A 24,869-nucleotide genomic window follows, 5' to 3' on the forward strand; every position below is an offset into this window, starting at 1 on the left:
CAGTAGCACTGTAGCCAGACCCTTTAAACTCATCATTTTGTTGTCTTTAAGTTTTTATTTTTGTTTGGGTTTATATGTCCCACATGTTGTGTGATTAACTTCACAAGAACATTTAAATCTCCTATTATACATGATAGGAATGTTTGTCAAACTACACACAGCTGTTATTAGCTGTTTCTCTGTAGACTTGTGCTTTTGGTTTCTCGACCATGGTTTTTAATCTGACATTTCTGTATCACCTTTGTAGTTGAAGTGTCAGATTTGTTGCACTGTTGTCATTATGAAAGCTCTTCCAGAGCTGAAAACATTATTTCAAAATCGAAGTATTACTGAAACTGCCTTCTGGGTCTAAGATAGATCAAAACAATCTGTGCATGGTTTGATGTAGGTTTGCTTCTTGTCTGCGTTGTAGTAAAGACACTGAATGCATCCTTTAATCTTCATTAACAAAGTCACCTCTGATTCATTCTCAGTGGAGCAGCTCCAACTTTTCCTCTTGGATGAGATCAGAGTACAGCTTGGCTTTCTAGCTTTGAGACTAATTACTGCTCGTATAATGTGTACTTGAGCTATCATAGTGTAAAGAACAGATCCTTGGAACAGTTGAAAGATACTCACTTGGTGGCATAGCATAGTAGTAAAAGAAAATATGCTGCGCAATACTGTCAAAGACAGAGGTGAATGATGGGATGCTATAAGTCGCAACATGGTTACAGCTGTTAGCGGTGTTAATGGATGAAGGATTTGATAGCACAGGTTAGCTTTGACTCTGAAAAAGGGGTTCCTACTGTGGCAATTGCATGGAGGTCTGAATCCTTGCCAGTTTTCTTTGGTGACTTTGTTTTCCACTCAGTGCAAAGACATGAGGCGATGCCAGGACTCTAAATAGACTGCAGCATAAAGCGAGAGTTATGTTATCATGCTTGTGACAACTGGTGCTATATTGATTTTTACTTGTTCCTGTAATCACACAACATTTTTGATAATGCATAATGCGCTTCCCCATCTTGGTGTTGATCCTGCATTGTCATAATAATGTTCCAAGATCAACATTGCACCTGACCAATCACTTTGTTGTGATGTCCTAGCTTTGCAATGTGGGAAGAAAAGAAACAAATACCTTTGTTAGTATAAAATTTCACAAAGTGTTTTCTTTATTAATACACAGAAAACAATAAATTGAAAAACAATAAATATATATAAAATTAGGTTAGCTATTAGCCAAATTTATGCTACTCATGTTATTGTGCTAGTGGTAGCCTTGAATAGAATTAGCCAATTTTTGCTAATGATAAAAGAATCCCACATACCACAACATACTAAGAGGAAGCTATCAAAGCAGATTTAATGTATGCCAACCTCAGCCCAGCAGTCAGAGCCTGATCTTTATCAGGTAACAAAAGCAGTGATGAGCAGCCAGGCTTGTAGCACATTGGCTTACATTTCTCCCTGTACATGGTTCTACAGTGTAGAATTGTAGTTGATTGCTTTAAAGTGTCTTCGCGCTGGTTTTCAGCTTTGCTTTGTATTTTCAGCTCTGTACAGAAGACGATTCGGGCTACTGGAATAAAAAAGTGGGGGCCTCTTTTTTCAGAATTCTGAGAAAAAAGTCAGAATTCTGACTTTCTTTCTGTGTGGTCAAACAAACACTAGAAGACAAATTGTTGGGATTTGTGCCAGAGAGTCAATAAGTAGCTCAAGCTTAACACTATCCGGTTGTTCAGTGATGACGCGACGAATCTTACTTCCAGGTCTAAAGTAGTCTGCGTTTAATATGGCTTTTGTGTTGTTAACATGTTTAATGTTATGTATTTTCTTTTATTTGATCTCAAAAAGCTCCTAAAACAGTCAGTGATCCCTGTTGAGCTCCCTCGGCTTTTATTACCACTAATCATTTATTTAAGCTCAGTTTTAAAACCTTAGGATGTAACTACAGCCCAGCCCATGCAGCAGTATATGAATGACTAACCTCGTATTGTGGATGGATTATCTCAGTTGTTCTCCTGGCTGAAATTTGGTCCTTTTACAGCATCCTGCCATGCGATTACATTTGTTCCTGACCACCGAGAACACTCACGTTAACTTTTATCGAGTGGAAAAAAAGTTAGCTTGTTTATATTATGCTAACATAGCTGTGTCGCTAGCGGTCACGTAGCACATCATTAGCTATAGCTAGCCCAACTTCAGTAACCCTACAAACGTCACTGCTGTTTAGTTTTCTGTCTTCATTTATACTGGAAGTGATAACAGAGCTGTACGTTTTAATTTGTTTCCTAAACCCCGCAGTCAGGACATGCTATATTTTATTTAGATAGAAGCTAGCGAGCTAACTCCCTGCTAACTTCTAACTCCGTTAAATGTCATAAATTCCGTTTTCATGGATGCCTGGATGTTAAACTCAATTGTTACACCTGGTAGAGCAGAACGCTGATCATTTTATTAAAGATGAAAGACTTTAGACAGTTTTTCAACTCTCAGTAATGCCATAGTGATCGTTTGATATATGGACCTGCAGCGGAATTTAGACCCAGACATGGCTAGTGACGTCAGACTGAACAATCGGCTTGACTGGTAATAATGTGACAGTGCATTTCATGTTATGGACTAACAGGAAAGTAACATATCAATCAGTGTAACAAATAATTTTCTCTGGTGTGTAAATAAGTAAGACAATGAAATATGAAATGAAGAAAAAAAAAAACCCAAAAGGTACCAAGTGATGTGTAACATATTGCATTTTTGCAATGATCAGAACAAACATGTATATCTAATGGATGGATGGTTAAAAAAGGACAAAAACCTGATATTTTCATATATATTTATTTGAAATACATTGCCACTTGTTTAGAGGCAGCGCAGTGCAAGCATAACTTGATGTCCACTAACATGTAAAGTGATATAACAGAAACTATTCAGGGCAAATTCATAGCTTGAGGTGGAAAACAGCAGTGCACAATATCTAGCACATTATATTTTTTTTTAACTGTAAACTGTTTTGAATAATAAGTATACTACACCACAATATATACTATATTGCTGATAAAACCTGTCTGGTGATAACTGCAGTAAATTTGCCCTAAATGTTAATCTGCCATCATCTTATGGGTCAACAAACCCTGTAACTTAAACATGCATGATTACACACAGACAGCAGTGTACCAGGAAATGTGTGTGTGAATGGGTGGATGACTGGATATGTAAAGCGCTTTGGGGTCCTTAGGGACTAGTAAAGCGCTATATAAATACAGGCCATTTACCATGTGAAAAAGCTAATGAAAAAACTCAAAATTTTGTAATCACTTTATTATTCTTTAGCACATGATTGTACGAAGTGACAATTCTAGCTTTTATTGACCAGCACAGAGCAATACAAGGTTGTGAACATATTACAGTGACTAGATGTGCCATTAATATTTGATGAAATTATGCAGTGCATCATCCATAATAATGGACAACAAATGATAAAATCATAGATCTTAACAGACCTAAATATAGACCTGTACACAACTTTTTTAAAAATTTTTTTTTTAACAGAGCCAAAACCCAGGTCAGGCCAAGCCACCAGATTTGGAACCCTCCCGTTTAACAGTTACTGAGACATCACCTTGTGACACTGCTGTCTCATTATCGTAGTAAACTGAAGTTGAATCATCATGGGACATTCTGACAATAACAAAGTGTACATGCTGGACTGATATTAAAGAGTGATCAAGTATTTTACTAGGAGAATATATATTTTAAAAACATTCAAGATTCTCTAGTCAACCTTATAGTGAAATACACAATCACACATTCCCTATAACAGTTTTAATATCATTACAATATCTGCACTATATATGTTTTTTTCCCCATTTCCATTATATTCACATGATCTCCACTACATTAACATTAGAATATGTATCACTGTTTTGAGGTGCAAACAGTTTTGCACACCGTTGTTGAGGTAAAGTCATTACTTTGGAGACTTAGCTAGAATAGAATATGTAAAGCTTTACAACTATTTAATACACATTTTTTCTTAAGCTTTTATATACACTCTAAAAAGTGTATAAATTGGGAAGCAGTGATTCAGTTTGTCCATTTTTATGTTTCTATAAAACAGGATTTCTGTCAGTTAGGAATGTAAACATTCAAATATTTGCTTTCAGCTGTGACTTATACCAGCTCGTGATATAGGAGATGGAGATTAGTACAATATATTGCTGTTGTCTGTGTGTAGGTCACTGTTGTGACAACCTTTAATAGATTCTATCAATAAAAGTTGGCACATAAATTATAAGACTCAATATTCTTCAATGTTGTGGCCGTCATTTTAAACTTTCTTTCGTATGTTTTTGTTCTTTGACAAAGTGTTAGTTGTGTTTATATTGTGTGGATTTCTGAGAATCCTGAGTGGAATATGCAAATGACTGTATAATGCAGTGCAGTCACAGATATCATCAAGACTAAAACGTTTTAATTGTATGTAAAACAGAGAATGAATGAAATCTGTGCTTATCACTGCAACTTCTCTATTCAGGCACTCCAAGTCATTCCTATACAGTATCAGGCTTAATGGAAAGGTTCCTGTTATGGGGGTGGACGGTATGACATACAGTAGAATTATTTTAAAAAGAAATAGAAAAAAAGAATAAAGAATGCTATTTTGTTTGCATTAGTATAGAATCTAACCTACATAACATATTCTGAAAAGCAATTCATGTAATCAGGTTATTCATTTAAGTTATTCAATTTATTAATAACAAACTGCTAAGACATAGGACAGAGGCAGCTCAAAAATGTGTAGATACTAAAAAACATTTTGTTATTTTGAAATATTTGCAATAATGAAATGGTTTGAAGTATTTGCAGTATTCTAGTGTAAAGACAAATATTAATGGGGCACTTGTTTTTCTGGTTTCTGAGAGAAGTTGACTGAATAAAAAATCTGTAGAGTGCACAGACCAACTGCTTTGTCAAAATTCACCAGATATTAGGAATGTTTGAGAATGCTTTCTGACTCAGACACAAGTAGATTTCGAGCTCCGTGTAAACATAATTTGGCTTACTCACTGAAAACTGGTCATATTTATATAATAGCAAAATCCAGCTGTGCATCTAATGTATGTTAAGACATGGTGTCCATACAGGCAGTTAAAAGACTTTAAGGCAATGTTTAAAAATACCCCACTAGATTCACAGTATGTATGTTAAAAAACAACAAAAAAACCCCATTCAAAACAAAACCCCAACATTGGACGTGTTAGACATTGGAGTTATCAGCAATTTACTGCCACAACAGATATACATGCTGCATATGATAGTTGAAATAGCTTCAGCTTTCATTATGTATGAAGCGTTATCTCCACAACCGCTGTTATATTTATCAATAGCTCATTGCAGGCAGTTAAAGGTTTTTCTCCCAAAGCATGGGATTGAATATAAAACATTACAGCTATACAAACAGTAACAGCAAAAATATTACACTGTCATTCAGTTTTTTAGTTAAAGTTCTATATTCAAAATATACCCTCATATAATTTTTTAAGTCATACCGCCCAGCCCCATAGCCCACCATATATTATGCTATGAAAATGGCATTCTGTGTCATAAGAAAAACCTCTAATGTTATTAACAGTGAGTTAAAGCTATGAATAAAACAATATGCATTTACTGGGTAAGTTACCAGATATTTTCGAGGAAATAGACACATTTGATTCAGACATACAAAAATATCCTCAACACACACACACACACACACACACACACACACACACACACACACACACACACACACAAAGAAACAGATATATGTGCATTAGACATCCGCGCACACACAAACATGCAAACGGGATGGAAGCATAAAGAGGTGTGATTACTATAGATCCTCAAGAAGGGATGGATATGTCTGAAAGACAAGAGAAAGTAACATTTTTTACTTAAATGCAATAGGTATAGTGTCTTCTGTTCATTACAAGTCCCTTTAAATTTCTTGCTAATGACATTCTTAAGTAGCAAGTAAGATGGAAAGCTAATATTACTAAGGTTTAAGTTAACTGTATTTCCTTTTTTTTCTTCAGGTCAAGTTACACTCCATAGCAGACAATGGGCTTCCAGTGGATAAATAACTGTTTAGCTGAGGAGATATTTACCAGGGTTTTGGGAGCTCCACAGGCTTCTGGTTTAACCACATGATCCATTATGGTTGCCTGTAGCAAAAAGAGATGCAACATTATGACAGCAGGTTGGCTTTGAAGTAGAATGACACATAGATAAATAGCTACGTACTTTATTCACAACCAAGGGGAAATTCAAACATCCAGCATCTCAATTTAAAAGCACACATCCATACATTTATAACCATAAATAAATACATAAATAAAATATTTAACTCATTTCAAAAATGGGGATAAAAGAGGGTGTTAAAAAGACTTAGGAGCCGTCTGCCCAGCCAGTGTGGAGAGGGTGTCTGCTGTTGTCCATTATAGCTTTCAATGTTTTCAATGATGATAAAGTGAATAAGTCAAAGACATAGTTCTGTCAGGGCTATTTTATTTCTTTTGTGCCAGCAAAACTCTTTCCATTCCTGGCCATTGTTAACAATTAAACCTGCACTATAACCAACACCTGGCACAAACTCACTGGTGTTTTTGGGTCAAAACAGCTTCTGTACTATTTATATTATAATAAAGTTAAACTTGGATATTGCATAGTTCACTACTCCAGCACTTCTTTCTTTCTTTTTTCTTTTAAATAAAAGCACTTGCTACATTTCTGCCCAAGAAGAGCCAAGCATGGGGCGTTTTGTTTTTTTCCTTTATAAGTTGAACTTAACTGGGAAAAAATGGCAGTAACAATAATAATAACAACAGAAAAAAAGTACCAGACATTTTTCCTAAGTGTGCTATGTGATATTTGCCATGGCAGAATACTCTTTTTATACGTAGCCTATGTTGTAGGAAAACAGCTGCTGTAAGAGAAGTGGCATCCAACTTCTTTACTTTTCTGTGTTTGTGCTGCTCGTAGTTTTCAAGTGATGGTTAATGCTTTTATGCCAAGATCTCTTACTTGGTTCCTTCTTCCGCAACACCTTCAGCCTCCAGTTTCCCCTCCTCCTCCATTTTCTCCTCTGAAATGAGTTCCTGTTTCCTGTGTCGACGGAGACATTTCACAACTACCATGGAAAGGATCAGCAGTGCTAATGCTCCTCCCACAGAAGCCCCAATGGCAACCGCAATGGTTGAATCCCTTGGAGGTGGGACTGAGGAAAGGAGAGGAAAGGAGAGGAAAGGGTTAAGCATTTTGTAGACAAGTGAAGTGCTGACTAAAAGCTCTGTAGGGTTGATTAAACAGAGTGGAAAGTAAGAAAGTGCTGCTGAGTTGGTCCATGTGAGTGCATATGTGTGTGTGAGAGATGCTGATGGACTAAGTTCAACCTCTTGTTGGTCATTAATAAGTAAAAAAGCTGAATCATCATCATCAGGAGATCGTCATGCTCGAGAAACAAACATATACAAATTTTGGCGATAACGATAACAAAATAACGCTGAAAACCAATAAAAACCCTGAAAACTATACATTTAACACCTGAGCCTCAACTCTCGCGGCCCGGTACCAAACGACTCACGGACCGGTACCGGTCCGAGGCCCGGGGGTTGGGGACCGCTGGTGTATTATACGTGGGTTAACGAGAAGCGATTAACACCTTACGACCAGCTCCCGATCATCAATCGCTTGGTCGTGAGGATTTCAAACAAGTTTGACTGAGGGTGTCACCGCAGCTTGTCACACTGCGTACGCGCAAACACAAATGTCAGCGAAAAAGACAGCGTAGCACGGCAGTGCAGCGTGTGATCTGGACACAAGCGATGGAGGCACAACTTGTAGAACTATTTCAAGCTCACCCGAGCCTTTTCGATGTGGCCTCACAAAATTATCATGACCACAACAACCGTGAAAATAGTTGGATCTACACTGCTACTCAATCACAGCTGCCTGATCAATGTTTTTCATTAGCAATTTAGCAAAGTTGATGGTGGTGGTGTGCGTGTCTGTGTGAGTGAAAGACAGAGAGAGAGAGCGAGCGACAGAATTTCTGTTATAACCTTCATTTTATGGAGGCACAGTGTGAGCACTCAGGTCGCATCAGAGCATCGGGCGGTATAGTGTGAGACCCAGCATCGTGACCTACGAACTTCTAACCCCTGCGAGTCAATAGTACAGTTTGAGCAGGAGCTGAATCGCGCGACTGAAAAAATCGCAGTGTCTGCCCAGCATAAGAGAGGAGCAAAGCTGCAGCTCATCCTACACAGGATAATCAAAGCAGTCAAAGCAGTGCAAACAGCCCCAGTATGATCAATGTTATGATAAAGTTAAACTCGCATGTGGTATAGTTCACTATCTGCTACTACTAGTAGTGAGATACTATTTTTTGTCTTACTGACAAGTGGAATTTTTTAGGAATCTGGTGTAGTTGAATATTTGTTTTATTTTCCAAACTGACAACATTTTGTGCTGTGGTTATTGTAACTTGTTGTTCTGAGATGATTTCATATTGCATGATGTTAAATGGCACCAAATGATGCTTAGTGAAATGGGAATGTAATTCTGACGCACATGCATTTGTTTCACAAGTTGATCAGTGGGATAAGGTTACCCACTTTGTGTGTGCAGAAGTTAAAATAAGAATCTTACGTTCTGTGACAACATTAAGCTGTATGATACCATGTCCCTGGATGCGGTCTGGGGGGTTTCTCACATAGCAGTTGTAAATACCCTCATCCTCCAGTTGAACATTTGATAGAGTGATTGACAGGTCATTCTTATCCAGGTTCCCAGCAAACGTGACCCTTTCTCCGAACCGTTCTGATCGAAGAGGCACCATTCCCCTTTTCTTATAGTATGTCATAAACTATGAAAAGAGAGCAAGCTTTTGTAACAGGCTCAGAGATTTAAAATGTAAGTACTTTGCTAAAAATTAATGAAGTATCCATTTTACCAGTTCCTGTGTATCGTTGAGTGTTTCTTGGTAGGTCCAATTCATGGCAAACTTGGTAACATCCATCTTATAGCAGGAAGTGAAGACACAAGAGATTTTTACCGTTGTTCCATTTAGTGCATTAATGCTACTGGCCACAATTACGTCCATGCTTGAACAACCTGTGAATACAAATAAACAGCATTAGTGATGATAGTACTAAGATTAATACATTACATTTAAACCATTAAGGAGGCCCCAGGGCAGACCCAGGACACGCTGGAGAGATTACATCTCTCACTTGGCCTGGAAATGTCTTGGTGCTCCCAGGCCAAGCGAGAGACGTCATCTCTCGCTTGGTCTGGGAATTTGAGGTGTGGGTTTCTCTGCTTAGGCTGCTGCCCCCGCGACCTGGCCCCAGATAAGCGGAAGAAAATGGATGGATGGACATTTAAACCAATTTATATCCATTTAAAGTTTGAAAAAAATACAAAAATTTATGAGAATGATCAACATAATTTAACATAAAATGTCTATCAACTGGTTTAGCGTTATTAAAAGCTGAGAACTATGTTTGTATATGTACAGGGTTGGCCATTTATATGGATACTGTCACAGGATACTGTCCTCATGTCTGTATTTAAGCCTTTTGTTTTCTTCATGCCATTGTCGGTTCGTCTGTTTATCTCACCAGGGTCACAGTTTTAGTCATGGTCTTAGCCTGTTTACCTCACCTCAGTCATAGTTCTAGTTTTCATCTGTTATGTATTATTAGTCTTAGTCATGGTCTTTGTTTATTATTTTTCCACCACAGTCATAGTTTAGGTTTTGGTCTCAGTACCATTTAGTATTTTGTTTCTTAGTGTTTTGCCTGTTTGTTTTTGGTCTCTTGGTTCATTTCCCTGCCGTCATCGCATTAAAGGTTCACCTTTCTGTTAATCATTACAATTCCTCGTCATCATCTGCTTTTGGGTCCTGTTTCCACACACATCGGCGCACCCCGCCGTGACAGTACGAACCGACCAGTCATGGACCCAGCGGATTCTGCTCTCACCGAGTGTCTGGAGGAGACTGCTCGGATCCAAGCGATCCTCGACCGCATCTTTTCAGCGCCCGATTTGAAGAGCAAGTTGGTAATGATTAACGTTGCTGAAGCTATTATGGAGAGGGATCCCCGCCTTCTCCAGCTCCCGGACTCACCTGCCATAGTTGCTGCCTTTACGAGGATAAAGGAGATGCTGCAGGCTCAGGGACTGTCGAGTCAGGAAATGGCTTCCAGCACCCACCAGTCACAACAACCCCACAATCAGTCATCACCATTGCTGCCTCCGGAACCTGAGTGTGTTCGTGTCGGTTCGCTGAGATTCGCCGCAGCGTCACCACCTCTCAGCTCGCCAGTTTCCACGCCCTCATCACAGTTTCGCCATACTCCTGTCACAGTTCAGCGCGAGGAAGCTCCGCACACCATAGACTTGGACGACGACGAGCGCCAGTCTATATTCTGCGCTCTCTTGGAGGAGGAGCTCCGGTGGAAGCCGTGGCTCATTCCGGAGCACGAGCATTCTTTCCGGGGAACTCGACTGGCTCTCGGGGGACCTCGGAGTTATCAGGGACTTCCACTCATTGCTCCGCCATCTTCCACTCCTAAGAAAAAGCGGCGTGCGCGCCACCGACGCTCCGTATCACAAACACAAGTGAGTGACTATATCTTGGCTCCTCATGTTTTTTCTCCGGAGGTTTTTGAAACTGACACTGCTTCTCCGGTTCATGAGCTCGGCTGCAAAGAGACTGTTTGCACAGGAAATGCTAGCCATCAGGCTCAGCTAAGCTGTTGTGGGACTGCAAACCAGGCCGTTTTGGAGCCGGGGACGGAGGTGCAGTTTGTGCAGCCTTTTTCAGTGTTAGCTGGAGGGCCCGAGGAGCCCGTCCGGCCTCACATTTTGTCTGCTGGAGGTTCAGAAGACTCCAGCCAGCTTCATGCTTCGTTTGCTGGAGGTTCAGAAGAATCCAGCCAGCTTCATGCTTCGTCTGCTGGAGGTTCAGGAGAACCCAGCCAGCTTCATGCTTCGTCTGCTGGAGGTTCAGGAGAACCCAGCCAGCTTCAAGTTTCGTCTGCTGGGGGTTCGGGTGAACCCAGCCGGCTTCAAGTTTCGTCTGCTGGAGGGCCCGAGGTGCCCGTCCAGCCTCATGCCACGTCAGCTGGGGGTTCAGGAGAACCACACCAGCCTCATGCCTCGTCAGCTGGAGGGCCCGGGGAGCCCATCCAGCCTCATGCCTCGTCAGCTGGAGGGCCCGAGGAGCCCATCCAGCCTCATGCCTCATCAGCTGGAGGGCCCGAGGAGCCCGTCCAGCCTCACGCCTCGTCAGCTGGGGGTTCAGGAGAACCGCACCAGCCTCATGCCACGTTTGCTGGAGGGCCCGAGGAGCCGTTCCGGCCTCATGCCACGTCTGCTGGGAGGCCCGAGGAGCCCTTCCGGCCTCATGCCACGTCTGCTGGGGGGCCCGAGGAGCCCTTCCGGCCTCATGCCACGTCTGCTGGGGGGCCCGAGGAGCCTTTCCGGCCTCATGCCATGTCTGCTGGGGGGCCCGAGGAGCCTTTCCGGCCTCATGCCACGTCTGCTGGGGGGCCCGAGGAGCCCTTCCAGCCTCATGCCACGTCTGCTGGCGGGCCCGAGGAGCTCGTCCAGCCACCTTCTGCTTCTGCTACGCCTGTTCCAGCTTCAGCCTGTGCTTCTGCTTCGCCTAGTCCAGCTTCAGCCTGTGCTTCTGCTTCGCCTGGTCCAGCTTCAGCCTCTGCTTCGCCTGGTCCAGCTTCGGCCTGTGCTTCGCCTGGTCCAGCTTCGGCCTGTGCTTCGCCTGGTCCAGCTTCAGCCTGTGCTTCGCCTGGTCCAGTTCCAGCCTGTGCTTCGTCTGCTGCGGCTCCGGCCTGTGCTTCGTCTGCTGCGGCTCCGGCCTGTGCGTCGTCTGCTGCGGCTCCGGCCTGTGCGTCTTCAGCCTCGTCTGGTCCGGCCTGTGCGTCTTCAGCCTCGTCTGGTCCGGCCTCCGTGTCTTCAGCCTCGTCTGGTCCGGCCTCCGTGTCTTCAGCCTCGTCTGGTCCGGCTTCGGTGTCTTCAGCCTCGTCTGGTCCGGCTTCGGTGTCTTCATCTTCGCCTGGTCCGGCTTCGTCAGAGTCGTCATCTTCGCCTGGTCCGGCTTCGTCAGTGTCGTCATCTTCGCCTGGTCCGGCTTCGTCAGTGTCGTCATCTTCGCCTGGTCCGGCTGCGGCCTCTGCTACGCCTGGTCTGGCTTCTGCTTTTGTTTCGCCTGGTCCGGCTGCGGCCTCTGCTATGCCTGGTCCGGCTTCTGCTTTTGTTTCGCCTGGTCCGGTTTCGGCCTCGACTCCTGTTTCGCTGTCGTCAGTTCCGGCCTCGGCTTTTGTTCCTGCTTTGCCTCCGCCTGGGCCGGCTTCGGCTTTTGTTCCTGTTTCGCCTCCGCCTGGTCCGGCTTCGGCCTCTGTTTCTGTGTCGGCCTCGCCTGGTTCTGCGGTTGTGTTGCCGTCGCCCAAGCCTCGTTTTGTCCCTCGGGATCGCCGGCCACTTTCCGGGCCGTCAGCTGGACATCATTGCCGTCGGGGTCGGCCCCCTGGACCTTTGACCTCCGACCTGCTGTGCTTTCGACCTCCGGGTCGGCCTCCTGGACTTTTGTCTTCTGACCTGCTGTGCTCTCGACCTCCGGGTCGGCCCCCTGAGCTCATGGGTTTTGGACTGCTGGACCGTTGGCCTCCTGGTCGGCCTCCTGATCTTTTGGATTTTCTTTGGTTTTGCTGTCGACCTCCGGGGCGGCCTCCTGAACTTTTGGATTTTCTTTGGTTTCGCTGTCGACCTCCGGGGCGGCCACCTGAACCGCTTCGCCATGCGCTCCTGTTCTGCCGGGTCCGTGGTAGCCCTCCTGAAGATGGGTCTCGGATTTTTGTGCCCTTGTTGTTTTTGGCCTGTGTGCTTCTGGTGCTTTGTTTTTGGTTTTGTTTCCGGCCCTCCTTCCTGGTCCCCCTCCGCCCGCCCTGGGTGGGTTGTTGTGGTTTTTGTGTTTGTTTTCTGGTTGTTTTCGGGCGTCTGGAATCCGCCCTTAAGGGGGGGGGCTCTGTCACAGGCTGGGTCTCCGACCCAGCACTCTGAGTTTTCTTTGTATTTTTTGATATGTTATTAGTTTGTGTTATTTCCTATTTTGCCTTTAGTTTAGGCAGTTATTGGTTATTGTTCCTGGGTTTTCTATGTTTTGGGGTTTGGTATTTATTCATCACGTGTTGGGTCTGTTGAGTTGTGTTGTCATGTTTAGTTGTTAGTATTTCCTGTTTTATTTTGACAATGTCATGTGTTCTTTGTTCATTGTATTTAGCTTTCTCTCCTGGTCCTGTCATTAGGTTTATGTCTGTCAGCTGTTCCCCCATGTGTCCCCACTTCCCCTGATCACCTCATGTCTGTATTTAAGCCTTTTGTTTTCTTCATGCCATTGTCGGTTCGTCTGTTTATCTCACCAGGGTCACAGTTTTAGTCATGGTCTTAGCCTGTTTACCTCACCTCAGTCATAGTTCTAGTTTTCATCTGTTATGTATTATTAGTCTTAGTCATGGTCTTTGTTTATTATTTTTCCACCACAGTCATAGTTTAGGTTTTGGTCTCAGTACCATTTAGTATTTTGTTTCTTAGTGTTTTGCCTGTTTGTTTTTGGTCTCTTGGTTCATTTCCCTGCCGTCATCGCATTAAAGGTTCACCTTTCTGTTAATCATTACAATTCCTCGTCATCATCTGCTTTTGGGTCCTGTTTCCACACACATCGGCGCACCCCGCCGTGACAGATACACCGTAATAACATGGGAAGGGTTGGTGATATCAAAGTCCTGTTTGTGGCACAGTAGTATATGTGAGGGGGCAAACTCCTCAAGATGGGATCTTTCATTTCATTTCAGGTTAATCTCGTTGAAATGACCTTAACGCCACAACACGGCAAATCTCCATTAACGAGCTACCGCCGATCGCTCCGTGCATGGGGCTAGACGGCCAACACGTTAACGAGCTAACTGCGCTAACACACTAGTTCACACCAATGTAATTGAGCATTGCATGGCACATTCAACATACTGTTTTACTTTAGTCCATGACTCGCTTACCTTCAGGGTCATACGTCACATGAAAACCAAAATAATTCCAAACGCCAGATCTGAATGAGAGTGGGGGAGGTCCATGTTAAAAGGAGAGCTTAACTTCTGTCTCGCTAGCTTGCCCTGCGCTCTTCCTTCTGACTATGCTGTCTGTGTTGAGCGCTCAGTGGATCTGCGCTGGACAGTGCAGCCTAGGCGGAGTAGTCGAACGCAGATTCACTGAGCGCTCAACACAGACAGCATCGTCAGAAGGAAAATTGATAAAATAAATTACAAATGTTGTATTGTTCGATACATATGCGTACCGAACCGAAAGCACTGTATCGAACGGTTCAATATCGATACGAATATCGTTGCACCCCTAATATATATATATATGCCATTTAAGCAACTATTCTGATATTCTCAAATGAAAGCCAAATGCTTTTAAATGTACATAATATAAAATGAAATGAAACAGAAGTATCGTTTAGGTTCCTCAAGTTTCCTCCTCCCCTCTAACATCCTGTCTCAGCATGGGCTCACACTCCCCAGACAGAATCTGTGCCTCTCTCTCAGTAAGTATGTGTGTGTTTGTGCGTGCGTGTGTGATGGGACTCTGCACCATTCTCTCCTCTGCAGTCGAGTGTTTCTGGCTCCCTTCCCACTGCTGCTGCACCACTCCACCGGCCTGCCTCTCTGCACCACACGCGCACGCACACACACACACACACACACACACACACACACACACACACACACACACACACACACAATTTTCTATGTGCACAGTCCACCATAGTCAGGTGTGCTGTGAAGCAGCACTGCACCTGCTTTAACCCCTATCTCCCTAATAAACACACACATGCATGCATACACATCCTCCAAGAAAGTGTTAGCAGTGAGCCCACCCCACTAGCAGTGCTGTTTCAATGTCATCCCTTCGTAGTGACCTATCTTTACACTGCTAACAGCAATGCACTCAAACAGCCTTTGCTGTCCTTGCCGCACATACACACGCATACAAGGACTACCGTCATACATGTGTCTTTGGTAGTGGAAGCTGTAAACATTCAGATATAAAACAAGGGAAACTGTTTGACATAGGCTCCTGCTGACTCAGCAGTCCTGTGGAGAGTCGGAAAAAAAGAGGCAGATGCAGAGACTTGCTAACAGATGAAATACTGCAGTGAAGAACCCTCATGTGACTCCTCCCTCTCACTGCCCCTCCTAATTTCCCTCTCCCCCATCTTTGTCCACCTCTCTTCCCTCCTTCCTTGTACCGCTTTCCAACCCCTAACACAGCCCCCCACCCCCTTTTTTCTCTTTTTGTCTCAATTGCTTCTTTGTAATGCAAGGTCAGTGCAGAAGAAAGTAAAGTGAGGTAGATCTCTTACCTCCTCCGTATTGTTCCCTCTCCATACCTTTATTTCTTTAGGTTTGAATTGTGCAAATGAAATCAATTTCACAATAAATGTGTAAGTTGGTAAAAAAGTATCCATTTTCATTTAATAGAACAAAAATATTATGAAGGGGTAAAGCCAGCAGTCTAATCCAACACTAAAATGATTCGCAGACAACATAGTGTTCCAAATAACTACAGCCCTTTGGTTATCCAGTAAATATAAAATCCAGTAAAGGTTTGTAAAAACATATATATCTAGATAGTATGCATATAGCATGATTTTCTTTTAGAACTACTCTGGACTAATCTCCTCTGCTTCCAAGTCTCAATCCAATTAGGCCTCTGCAGGATAGCATGGACAAAACTTTCAGATAAAGAATCCGCTGAAGAGCAACTTTACAGAATACACAATATCTGAAAGTCTCTTGTACACATAGCAGCAAAACAGCTTTGAGTGCACAAATGCTTCAGTTAGGTATTGAGAGGTTGTTCCAAATAAAATGACATCCCCCCAGCTTATTTTAATTTAATTGATTTAAAAAAGACCAAATAGTGCAGTTCCTAAAAGTACTAGGGTATTAGCCTACTGAGGAGTGGCTTAATATGAACTTCATGTTTGACTCTGACCTCTGACTTCCTCATCCCTCAGAGCCTGACATCCATGTTTACCACAAAGTGCCCATAACCCACTCTAATTGGGTTTTACATTTTACCTACACTGTCTGTCTAAAGACCTCTGTTGTTCTCACAAAATCTAATATTTTAACACCAAATCTGCCTTCAGCATTCAGTCAGACAGTGTCTGCTGGTTCAGAAGTGCTTATTGGTTTCTCTAAGCCATGGGCACTATATTATGTGCACAGGAGATTTGTGAGATTAAGTTGGGACAAGACAGTATTTGTTATTCACTTAGCTTCCACTTGGACAATGATCGTGTCACCGCATGTACTGTTTTTGCGTGTGAAAAATGTTCCAACAAACAAATGATTTTTTGGTGTTTTGGGAGACTTGGTGCAAGCTTGATTGCATGCGGGAAAGGGAGAGAGTAAACACTGGGAACTGTATATATTGCTCCAGCAGCAGAGATCAGTTTTGTTGTCAAGAGTTACACTTGTTTTTAAACAAACCAGACACATTTCTGTGGATAATATTTCAGCACCGGCATGCTGCTTTTAAATTTCTGACTCACTTGAACTGTCTCTAGTGCCCTCTGCCTTGGAGACAGCCTTACTACATTCTGCATACTGCAGCAGCCAGAAGCAACCCCCCGCCCAATCAGATTTTCTCTGATTACGGCACAACTCATTTAAAGATAACACAAAAAGACAATGGAGACTACTTGGGTGATATGTTACACAAATGTTAGTTTTGCGCATGGGAGACAAATAACCACAGATGTAGCCAGGCCTTTATTGATCTTCTTTCATTTTAGTGTTTTAGCCTTAGACTTCTCCTTTAGACTGAAAACAAGACACGAAAATGGAGCAAGTTTAAGGAGGAAGCTTTAAAAAGTACGCCATGTTCTCTGACTTCCTTCACCCTTTATGCATTATTGACAACCAAGTGTACTTATAGTAGAGTCTGGATGTTTTATGGTACACTTTACAGATATTAAAACGCTCAGCAGCCTCACAATCTTTCAGCAAAACCACAAAAGTTTGCACATGTTCACTCAAGTTTTTATGTGGAAGATTTTTTATAACAAACTAAGTATCACTTATTGGTATTGGTACTACAAAGTAGGGCTGCACGATTTTGCATAAAATGAGAATCACGATTTTTTGGCTTAGAATTGAGATCACGATTCTCTCACGATTTTCTTTTCCAGTATAAATATTTATTGCGCTTATTAACTGCACATCAACTTCGTAACAGTTGAGACTGAACATAAAAACAATAAATAAACATAAAAACAACAAATGTCTCACGTTTTGTTGTTGCCACAAAATGTTGTACTGCTTGAAATTCCGTCTCCACCGTTGCTCGGCGCTGCGTGTATAGAGCAGGTAGTGCAACAATAGAAAAATAGTTGCGGACGGCACTGTGTAGCGTTTGTCTAGGGTGTTGATCATTTTCCTAAATCCCTCGTTTTGCACAGTGTTGATGGGAGCCATATCTTTGGTCAGGTGATAAGTGATAGCCTCCGTAATTTCTTTGTGCCTGCGGGAGTTCGACGTGTATAGGGAAGCGCTGTATAAGGTTCCCGTTATTGATGTTTGGGTGGTTGACCGGGACGGATTTTCTCCTGTCACTTTCTCGTCATCCCTGACGTGCTCTCCGTTGTTTTTTCCCTGCTAATTTTAGGATCACACGGCACAGCTTCTGTATCACGTGGTATAAGGCTCCGCCCTTGTCATTTGTTGAGCAGGAACAGTGAGCGCTTGTTTTCATGCAGATTACGTCCCGGATCAAAATGCGGTACAATCGTCGTCGTCTTTTTTTTTTTTTTTTTAATCGTTGTCATTTGGAAATGAGATCGCACATAAGTATGAATCGAGATCGCGATTTTCTAACGATTAATCGTGCAGCCCTACTACAAAGTACCAATTATTACTGGTTATTAACCAACCAAGCAAGGTATTAGCAACCTTTGTAATAGATCATGTCCACCAGGACAATGACTTTGAAATTGTTCATTACTACCTCTAAATAACAGCTGTACTATTCCAAAATATACTAAGGTAAAAATAATTTGTTTAACAGTTCCAGTTTGCTCGTGTGCTAGGAATCATAACTGTGTCCCCAGTTTTTTCTTGCCAAAGTATACACCATACATAAAGACACTTGGACACCCTTCCTCTGCAAAACAGCAAAGTGGAGCTGCACATGGCTTTCCAAAGTACTTGTCAAATATCTTCCAACAGTCCAACTTTCTGCTACAGTTACCAAACTCCCATCTGCCACAGAACTTCTTCATTTTTCTTCTTCTTGACTACTATTACATTTGACTCAGATATCATGACTGGTGGTAAGCTACATACACAATGGAAGCAAATCACAGGAATATCATCTCTGAGACTACACAAAGCGTGAAGTGACTACTGCCCATTTCCCATCATTCCCATAACTGCGGATGATAGGAAATGGGCAGGATGCGAAATAAACTTTTCTCAACTGAAGACTGAAGTGACTACCAATGAGAGTGAAAAGCACTGTGGTGTTAAGCTGCCCAGTTTGGAACTAAGCCACAGTGCCTATGACAATAATGATGTTAACATCTCACATAATACAGTCGTGTTTCAAACATTTGTCATTTATATAAACAAATTAAATTTCCACCACTCTGAATTACTGTAAGGATTCAGCTGTGATAACCTGAAACTTCTGTACTTAAGCTTGCCACTGTTATTACATGCTTCCTCGTGTCATTGTGCTGCTGCCCTCTAGTGCCTCTCTGTGAGAACTGAAATGGTGCAGGTGATGAGTAAAGTGACACTGATGGACAGAAGGAATTGTGTTAGAAAGAAAAACTGCAGAAATAAAGTCTGTAGGATGCTACACTCACATGTTTACAGAATTATTTGTCTAGACAACTAAAATTCACAATCCATAACAACATGTAACACAAAATATGTATATGTTTATGGGAACAGGGTTTTAATCACCTACTGTGTCTGAAATGTGGATCAGCATTGCTAAATGACACTGCAGCTAGCTGCTTAGTTCAGATTTTTAATAATGTGAGGTTAGGTTATTTTTGATATATTAAGAGGTATCTCAAACTGATGAGCCTATGTAAGATGCATTTGTCCCAACACAAATGCGCACTCACACACAAAGAGGGTGTGTGAGTGTTTCAGCGTTTCTTTCCTTTAGTACTGGATTTACGTTGCCAAAAAACAAACAAACACTAACACACAAAGAGGGTGTGTCAGGCAACAGGTTTGCTGGCAAAAGTTAACTTTTGTGCATCTATTTTCAGCTATAAAAAAGGGTGAAACAACAAAGGGTGCTTTCATTGAAAACTATGCTGCTATGAGTTTACCTATATTTCTAAAATGGTTAATATAACTTACACTATTGAAATATGATCCTTCATGACATCTCCTTCCTGTGCTGTCCCTAAGACCGACCTTCCTAACACAGTGCTGGGATTTTGGATTTCACATTTGAGACTAACATAAGTAGCAGTGGGGGAATATTGGGGCTTCTATTATGGTATAATAAAGAGAGCACCGTTCCGATCTCTGGTAAAGATGTGCTTAAAATTTGGGCCTCTTTACTTATTAATACATTGTTGATGGTAAGGATCTTGTAGGGTGTGCTCACAACGTTACCGTGAATTATCATGTCTATCTGTTGTTGAACAGCCAGGAGTGTCTCCTGGTAATATTACCACAGCGTTAACACGCCATTAAAGGCCTATTTCTATCCATCACTCACTGCACTCACAACATTGAGCCATACTTGAGCGACCTGCTGGGTACTACTATTACTTGCGCAAACAAAGCCAATATTTATTTTTGTGTGCTGCATCATAATCCTCTTTAAGGGCTGTGATGTATTGGGTCAGTATTTTAGCTGTCAACAAAGGCTAAATTAAGATACAGAGGGGCAAACGGGTCGTTTCCCAGTCAGCACAACGGATCAAAAAAGCAGCGCTTTGCTTAAACTGGTCGCATAAAACCACAGTATTATGTTTTTTTGTCATGGCCTTGTCAAACTAGTAAATTCAGGGATGTCAGTCCCGCGACATTATCTCATATTATAGGAATGCCCCCCTCCACCCCTCCCATCTACCCCCTCTGTTGCCATACAACCCACACGCGCAAATACGAGTGATAAGGAAATATAATGTCATCGCACCTTTGATCGTGTACCTATGTATCAGAGCATCGGTTCGGGTGTTTTGTTTCTTACCGGAGAGCGAGAGCATTAGCAGCAGCGCGCTCACCAGCTGAACGCCAGACCTTCTCTCCTGCGCGGAGTAAGACATTTTCTGTCCTTCTTGTTAAAAAAATGAAGCCTATATCTTTATAAAAAAATATAGTAAAATATAAAAGCACAAAGCCTGCTCGTGTTTGCCTTAAAATGCTAAAAAGAGTGTTTCTTTTAGAGGCAGGAAATGGCTGGCAGTGTCTGTAGCCTTATGACGGTTGATTTCGTGGTTGTCGAGTTCTTGGGGGGTAACGCTATAGGAGGGAGGGCAGGAAGGAAAGCGTGAAAAAGGGAGGATATCTCCATACAGATGCGACCTCAACAGACCATTTGTCAGAAATGGTAAATATAGCCTAAAACAAGGCAGTAAGCTCAAGGATAAATAGATGGACGACGATTCTTCTTCTTCTTACTGGATACATGTACTGACTTTGGTGGGGAAAATATGTAATTTTCACTTTAGCAAAATTAACTCTGGCGTTTTATACTTCAATTTCTTATACATCAAAATGACAGGGACATTTATATGATTGTAGGCTCAGTAGGAAAAAAATGTTACGTATTTTTATGATCATTTATTATCATGAATAACAAAGCTTAAATTGAAGCCTATCATTAGAAAAATAAATAAATACACATAAAATAAATACATTTTTAGTCTGTATTTATTTTATGCGTTTTATTGTGTTTTGCCCTCACAAAAAAAAAAGAAGCGGTCACGTAGAGAAACAAAAAATAAATGAATTAATAAAACAAAAATCGACCATCCTTTAATCCATTTCTCCATCCAGCCTTACCTTTGTGGTAGGCTGGAGACGATGCTGGGAAATAAAAGAGGCAAACACCCCCTGGCCACATTCACTCATCTTTTCACCTGCTATGTCATCTGCTGCTATGGATACAAACTGGAGAGGCCAGCATCAAGTGCGGCATATGTTTGATAAAACGAGGGAGATGGGCTGGAGGAAGACATGGCTGTGAGATGGATGCAAATAGGAGCCAGTTTATTCCTCACAGCAGAGATAATATCAACTTTCCGAAGAAATCGATAATGTCAGCATTTAGGAAAGAGAAGAAAATTTGGGGAAACAAAGACTGAGATGGAGGGTAGCGGGTGCCTAGACAAGAAGCGCGTAAGAACCCTGGGGGTAATAATGGGGGAGTGGGTTATGGACATTGTTCCATTAGGAGTGGAAAAAGGTTGGAAGGAAGAGAGCAGATTGGTTGCCACTCTGTGTTTATAATAACAACCCTGCTGACTACAACAGAAAAGCACTTAAAAACATCTTTATCAAAGCAATAGGGAGTTATATATAGAGTATAAGCACAGTCAACTAAAAGTTATGTCCATGGGTAGGAGTCTGCTGCTATCCAATCCATTTATGAAACTGTCATACTGTAACCAAACACCACACAGACATGTTATCTTTTTTTGCCAGATTACTCAATTCATCAGTTACTCCCCCAGTTACTTGTGTGTGTGTGTGTGTGTGTGTGTGTGTGTGTGTGTGTGTGTGTGTGTGAGTGTGTGAATGTTAGAATGTACTTAGGCATAGATATGTGATTGGGTGAGTGAGACTTGTAGAAAGCACTTTTGTAGAAAGCCTCAATTGAGGCCATATACTTACGGGCCATTTCCAGACTTTATTGTTTACAGGATGTTGGATGTTGCTTCAGAAGATAATCTGAAGAGCAGCTTGTGTACATACTCCAGCACCATCTGACAGTAAATCAATCACTTACATTAATTCAACAGAATTAATGTAAGTTAATGGTTTACGCTGCGGTGGTGCTGCTGGTGCTAAAGAGATGCATTAGGCTGAAGAAAAAGTCTGGAATGTTGGGGGTAAAACACATTAAAACACATAGAAATGTCTGTTTGTCTGACGACCCATCATGGCAGAACCAAAGAGCCTGGACATTGGTGGTGGGACAATTGGGGCTTAAATGGAGCTCTGAGTGACTTGGATGAGGTTTCACTAATGAGAGTCTAAGCACAGATTTAAACCACGCAGAGTGATGGCTGATTGACTCAAAGAAGGTGGGCAATAAGATGATTATTCAATCCAAACATAAAAAAGTATGAAAGCTATGCTTCATGCAGAATTGTCTCTATGTTTTTGTCCTTGACAGTTTAAACCACAATAAATAGCAACAGCATATATTTTGCTATGGTTATCTGCCTCTTATAACCCCAGTGATTTTCCTGTGATTTGAAATCTCGTGTGATCTTGTGAATTTCGTGAGTGCAGGCAACTAACCGCTCTTCCTAGATTGTATCATGTCATCTGAACAAGAACAAATTAAGTTTTTGAATTTCATGCAGATCCAACATTATTTAATTGCATTCACCATAGAAACATGAAATTATTTTGTTCAAATGACAAGTTAGACTTTTGTAAATGTAACAACCACCCAATTTTCTTTTTTTGAGTGTAAGGCTACGTCCACACTAATGCATTTTCGTTTGAAAACGCATCTTTTTCTCTGTGTGGCCTTTCATACACACTGAGACGGTGTTTTCGCTCAAGGAAAACGCAGCATTTTGAAAACACTCGAAAACGCATACATTTGAAAACGCTGCTTTCGTGTCACAGTGTGGACAGCGAAAACTGAGACTTTTTGAAAACGATGACACATTTTAGTCATGTGATGCAGTGAAGTGACCAATTAAACTAAGATAGCCCTATTAAAGATTAATATCAGTTTGTACATGCTTCAGATAGCTTTTCTTCAAGTTCTTTAACTCTCACTCGCTTTGCCAACTTTGTACTTTTGTGTTAATCGCAGCAACAACTCCACCTCATTGTTAATCCATTTAAAAAACTCAGTGCTTTTCCTCAACATTTTGCCGCAATGTTTTCAGCTGTTTCAGCTTCACTCTTAGAGATGCTGATTCTCATTGTTGCTGCTTCACACTTGCTTGCAAAGTGATCCAATGAAGACTGTAGGCCACCCTGATGAAGTAGATCACTACCCTATCCACATGGCACAGAACCCCCCTGCAGTTGGTGGGGCCAAAGGAGAGAAGGGTTGAGGTTCTTTTGGGCTGAGTTATATGCTAAGGCACAGCCACCAGGCACTGTCCTTTGAGGACTCTTCCTGGGCCTAGCTCCGAGCTGGTACACTGATAACATAATCTTGGGAAATATATATTGGAATTTTACAGAGGTTTTCTTGTTTAAGACTGGCCCTTTACCCATTTGCCTTGAAAAAACCTACCAAGGTCAAACTGCCTACGGAAACATATCTCCAGGGTCAATGCAGTCTTTCAAAGCACAATAAAGTGGCGATGCATAGAAAGGTGTAGTATAAAACTCACACAGATCTTCTTCAAAGTCCTTGTTAAACTATATTAGGAGATGTTAAGATGTTATGTTAAGAGATCCTTTGCATTTTGCAGCCTAAGCACTGAGTATTATCCACTGTATTAACTCTTAATCAGAAGTATAGATATTTTGCTACTGTACTTAAGGACAATTTTTTTTTTTTTTGGGGGGGGGGGGGGGGGGGTAGATTATTTGAATACATTGTGCCTTCTGGATATCAAAACAGTTCAAACATGGAGGAAACAGTGACACATTCATAATAATCCTGTTGATGTATCCACCACTGGTGCTCATTGCACATAAAATGTGTATCATTTATGTATCATTTTTTCAGTATACTGTGGTGCAAATGTTCACAAGTTGTACTCATGGTGTAGGTAGCACTAAGAGGAACAAACATGAAGTGAGATTTTCTTTATGTGAGAAGCAGCGAGAAATGTTAGTATCAATCTGCTATATAATAAGAGAGGAAGTAAATGCTGCAACTGACAAAACTACAGCCCCAGCTTAATTCTATGAAGGAGGATTTGAGTGAATGCAAGAAGAAACTTATAAGTAGAACAAACTCTCTCAAACATGAAGGATCGCGAACATACGTTGGAGAAATCAAAACAGTTACTCATGAAAGAGAATAAAGAGTTGAGAGAAAAGGCTAAAAGTTTGAAAAGCCACAGCAGCAAATTCAATTTATGTGTGTTTAGACTACCAACGACTTCATGGTGTCTCTCTTTAATGAGTTGTTTAGGGACAAAACGTAGAATTTCGTGGAATTTGCCCACAGAATTGGATCAGAAAACAAAATTTGGATGTAGAGTAATGATAGTGAGGATCCAAAGATATGTAGTGAAAAAATCTATCTTGAAAATTGCTAAAGAAAATATGATGGTCAGAAGTTTTATCTGAAATATACCCTGAAAATCCGTTGGCAAAGTTTGAAGTGTTATATTATTTATGCAGGTGGTGGAAAAGCATGCACCGATAAGAAAATGTACTGGTTTGACAGAGAAGGAGCATATGGTAGAAAATTAACAGCCAGCAAATGTGGTTATGAATCAGATTGGCAGGTATATATTAAATTAAGGATTTTTTTTACTGGGTTAAATAGAAAGAAAAGGAAATTATTTTATGAAAATAAGATTAAAGATGAAAAATATGATTAAAAGAATATGGAATATATTAAAGGAT

General features: G+C 41.6%; 1 protein-coding gene across 3 annotated transcripts; it reads right to left on the minus strand.

Moving 5' to 3' along the window:
- Positions 1-2,804: 2,804 nt before the first annotated feature.
- On the minus strand, positions 2,805-20,615 carry scn2b (sodium channel, voltage-gated, type II, beta). Of its 3 annotated transcripts, none has more exons than XM_085429578.1 (6): positions 20,338-20,614; positions 8,978-9,138; positions 8,674-8,890; positions 7,048-7,240; positions 6,132-6,188; positions 2,805-5,887 (listed from the first exon to the last, which is right to left on the minus strand). In XM_085429578.1, exons 1-5 carry the CDS (start codon positions 20,411-20,413, stop codon positions 6,179-6,181), a joined length of 657 nt encoding a protein of 218 aa, XP_085285704.1. In that variant the 5' UTR covers positions 20,414-20,614; the 3' UTR covers positions 2,805-5,887; positions 6,132-6,178. The 3 variants fall into 3 exon arrangements, with proteins under 3 accessions (XP_085285704.1, XP_085285706.1, XP_085285705.1); XM_085429580.1 differs by lacking the exon at positions 20,338-20,614 and adding an exon at positions 14,103-14,243; XM_085429579.1 differs by lacking the exons at positions 2,805-5,887; positions 6,132-6,188 and having other exon boundaries at positions 7,044-7,240; positions 20,338-20,615.
- Between the last annotated feature and the right edge of the window lie 4,254 nt (positions 20,616-24,869).

Source organism: Copadichromis virginalis, linkage group LG14, assembly GCF_057382275.1.
Source record: "Copadichromis virginalis isolate Kocher_CV1m ecotype Utaka linkage group LG14, C_Virginalis_male_GT1.1, whole genome shotgun sequence".
Classification (NCBI taxonomy): domain Eukaryota; kingdom Metazoa; phylum Chordata; class Actinopteri; order Cichliformes; family Cichlidae; genus Copadichromis; species Copadichromis virginalis.

Coding starts and splice junctions, on each gene's coding strand:
- scn2b (XM_085429578.1), bottom strand. CDS start 20,413: ATGTCTTACTCCGCGCAGGAGAGAAGGTCTGGCGTTCAGCTGGTGAGC. Junction 9,139..20,337: donor GCTAATGCTCTCGCTCTCCG/GTAAGAAACAAA, acceptor TTGTATTCACAG/GTTGTTCAAGCATGGACGTA. Junction 8,891..8,977: donor TCAACGATACACAGGAACTG/GTAAAATGGATA, acceptor CTCTTTTCATAG/TTTATGACATACTATAAGAA.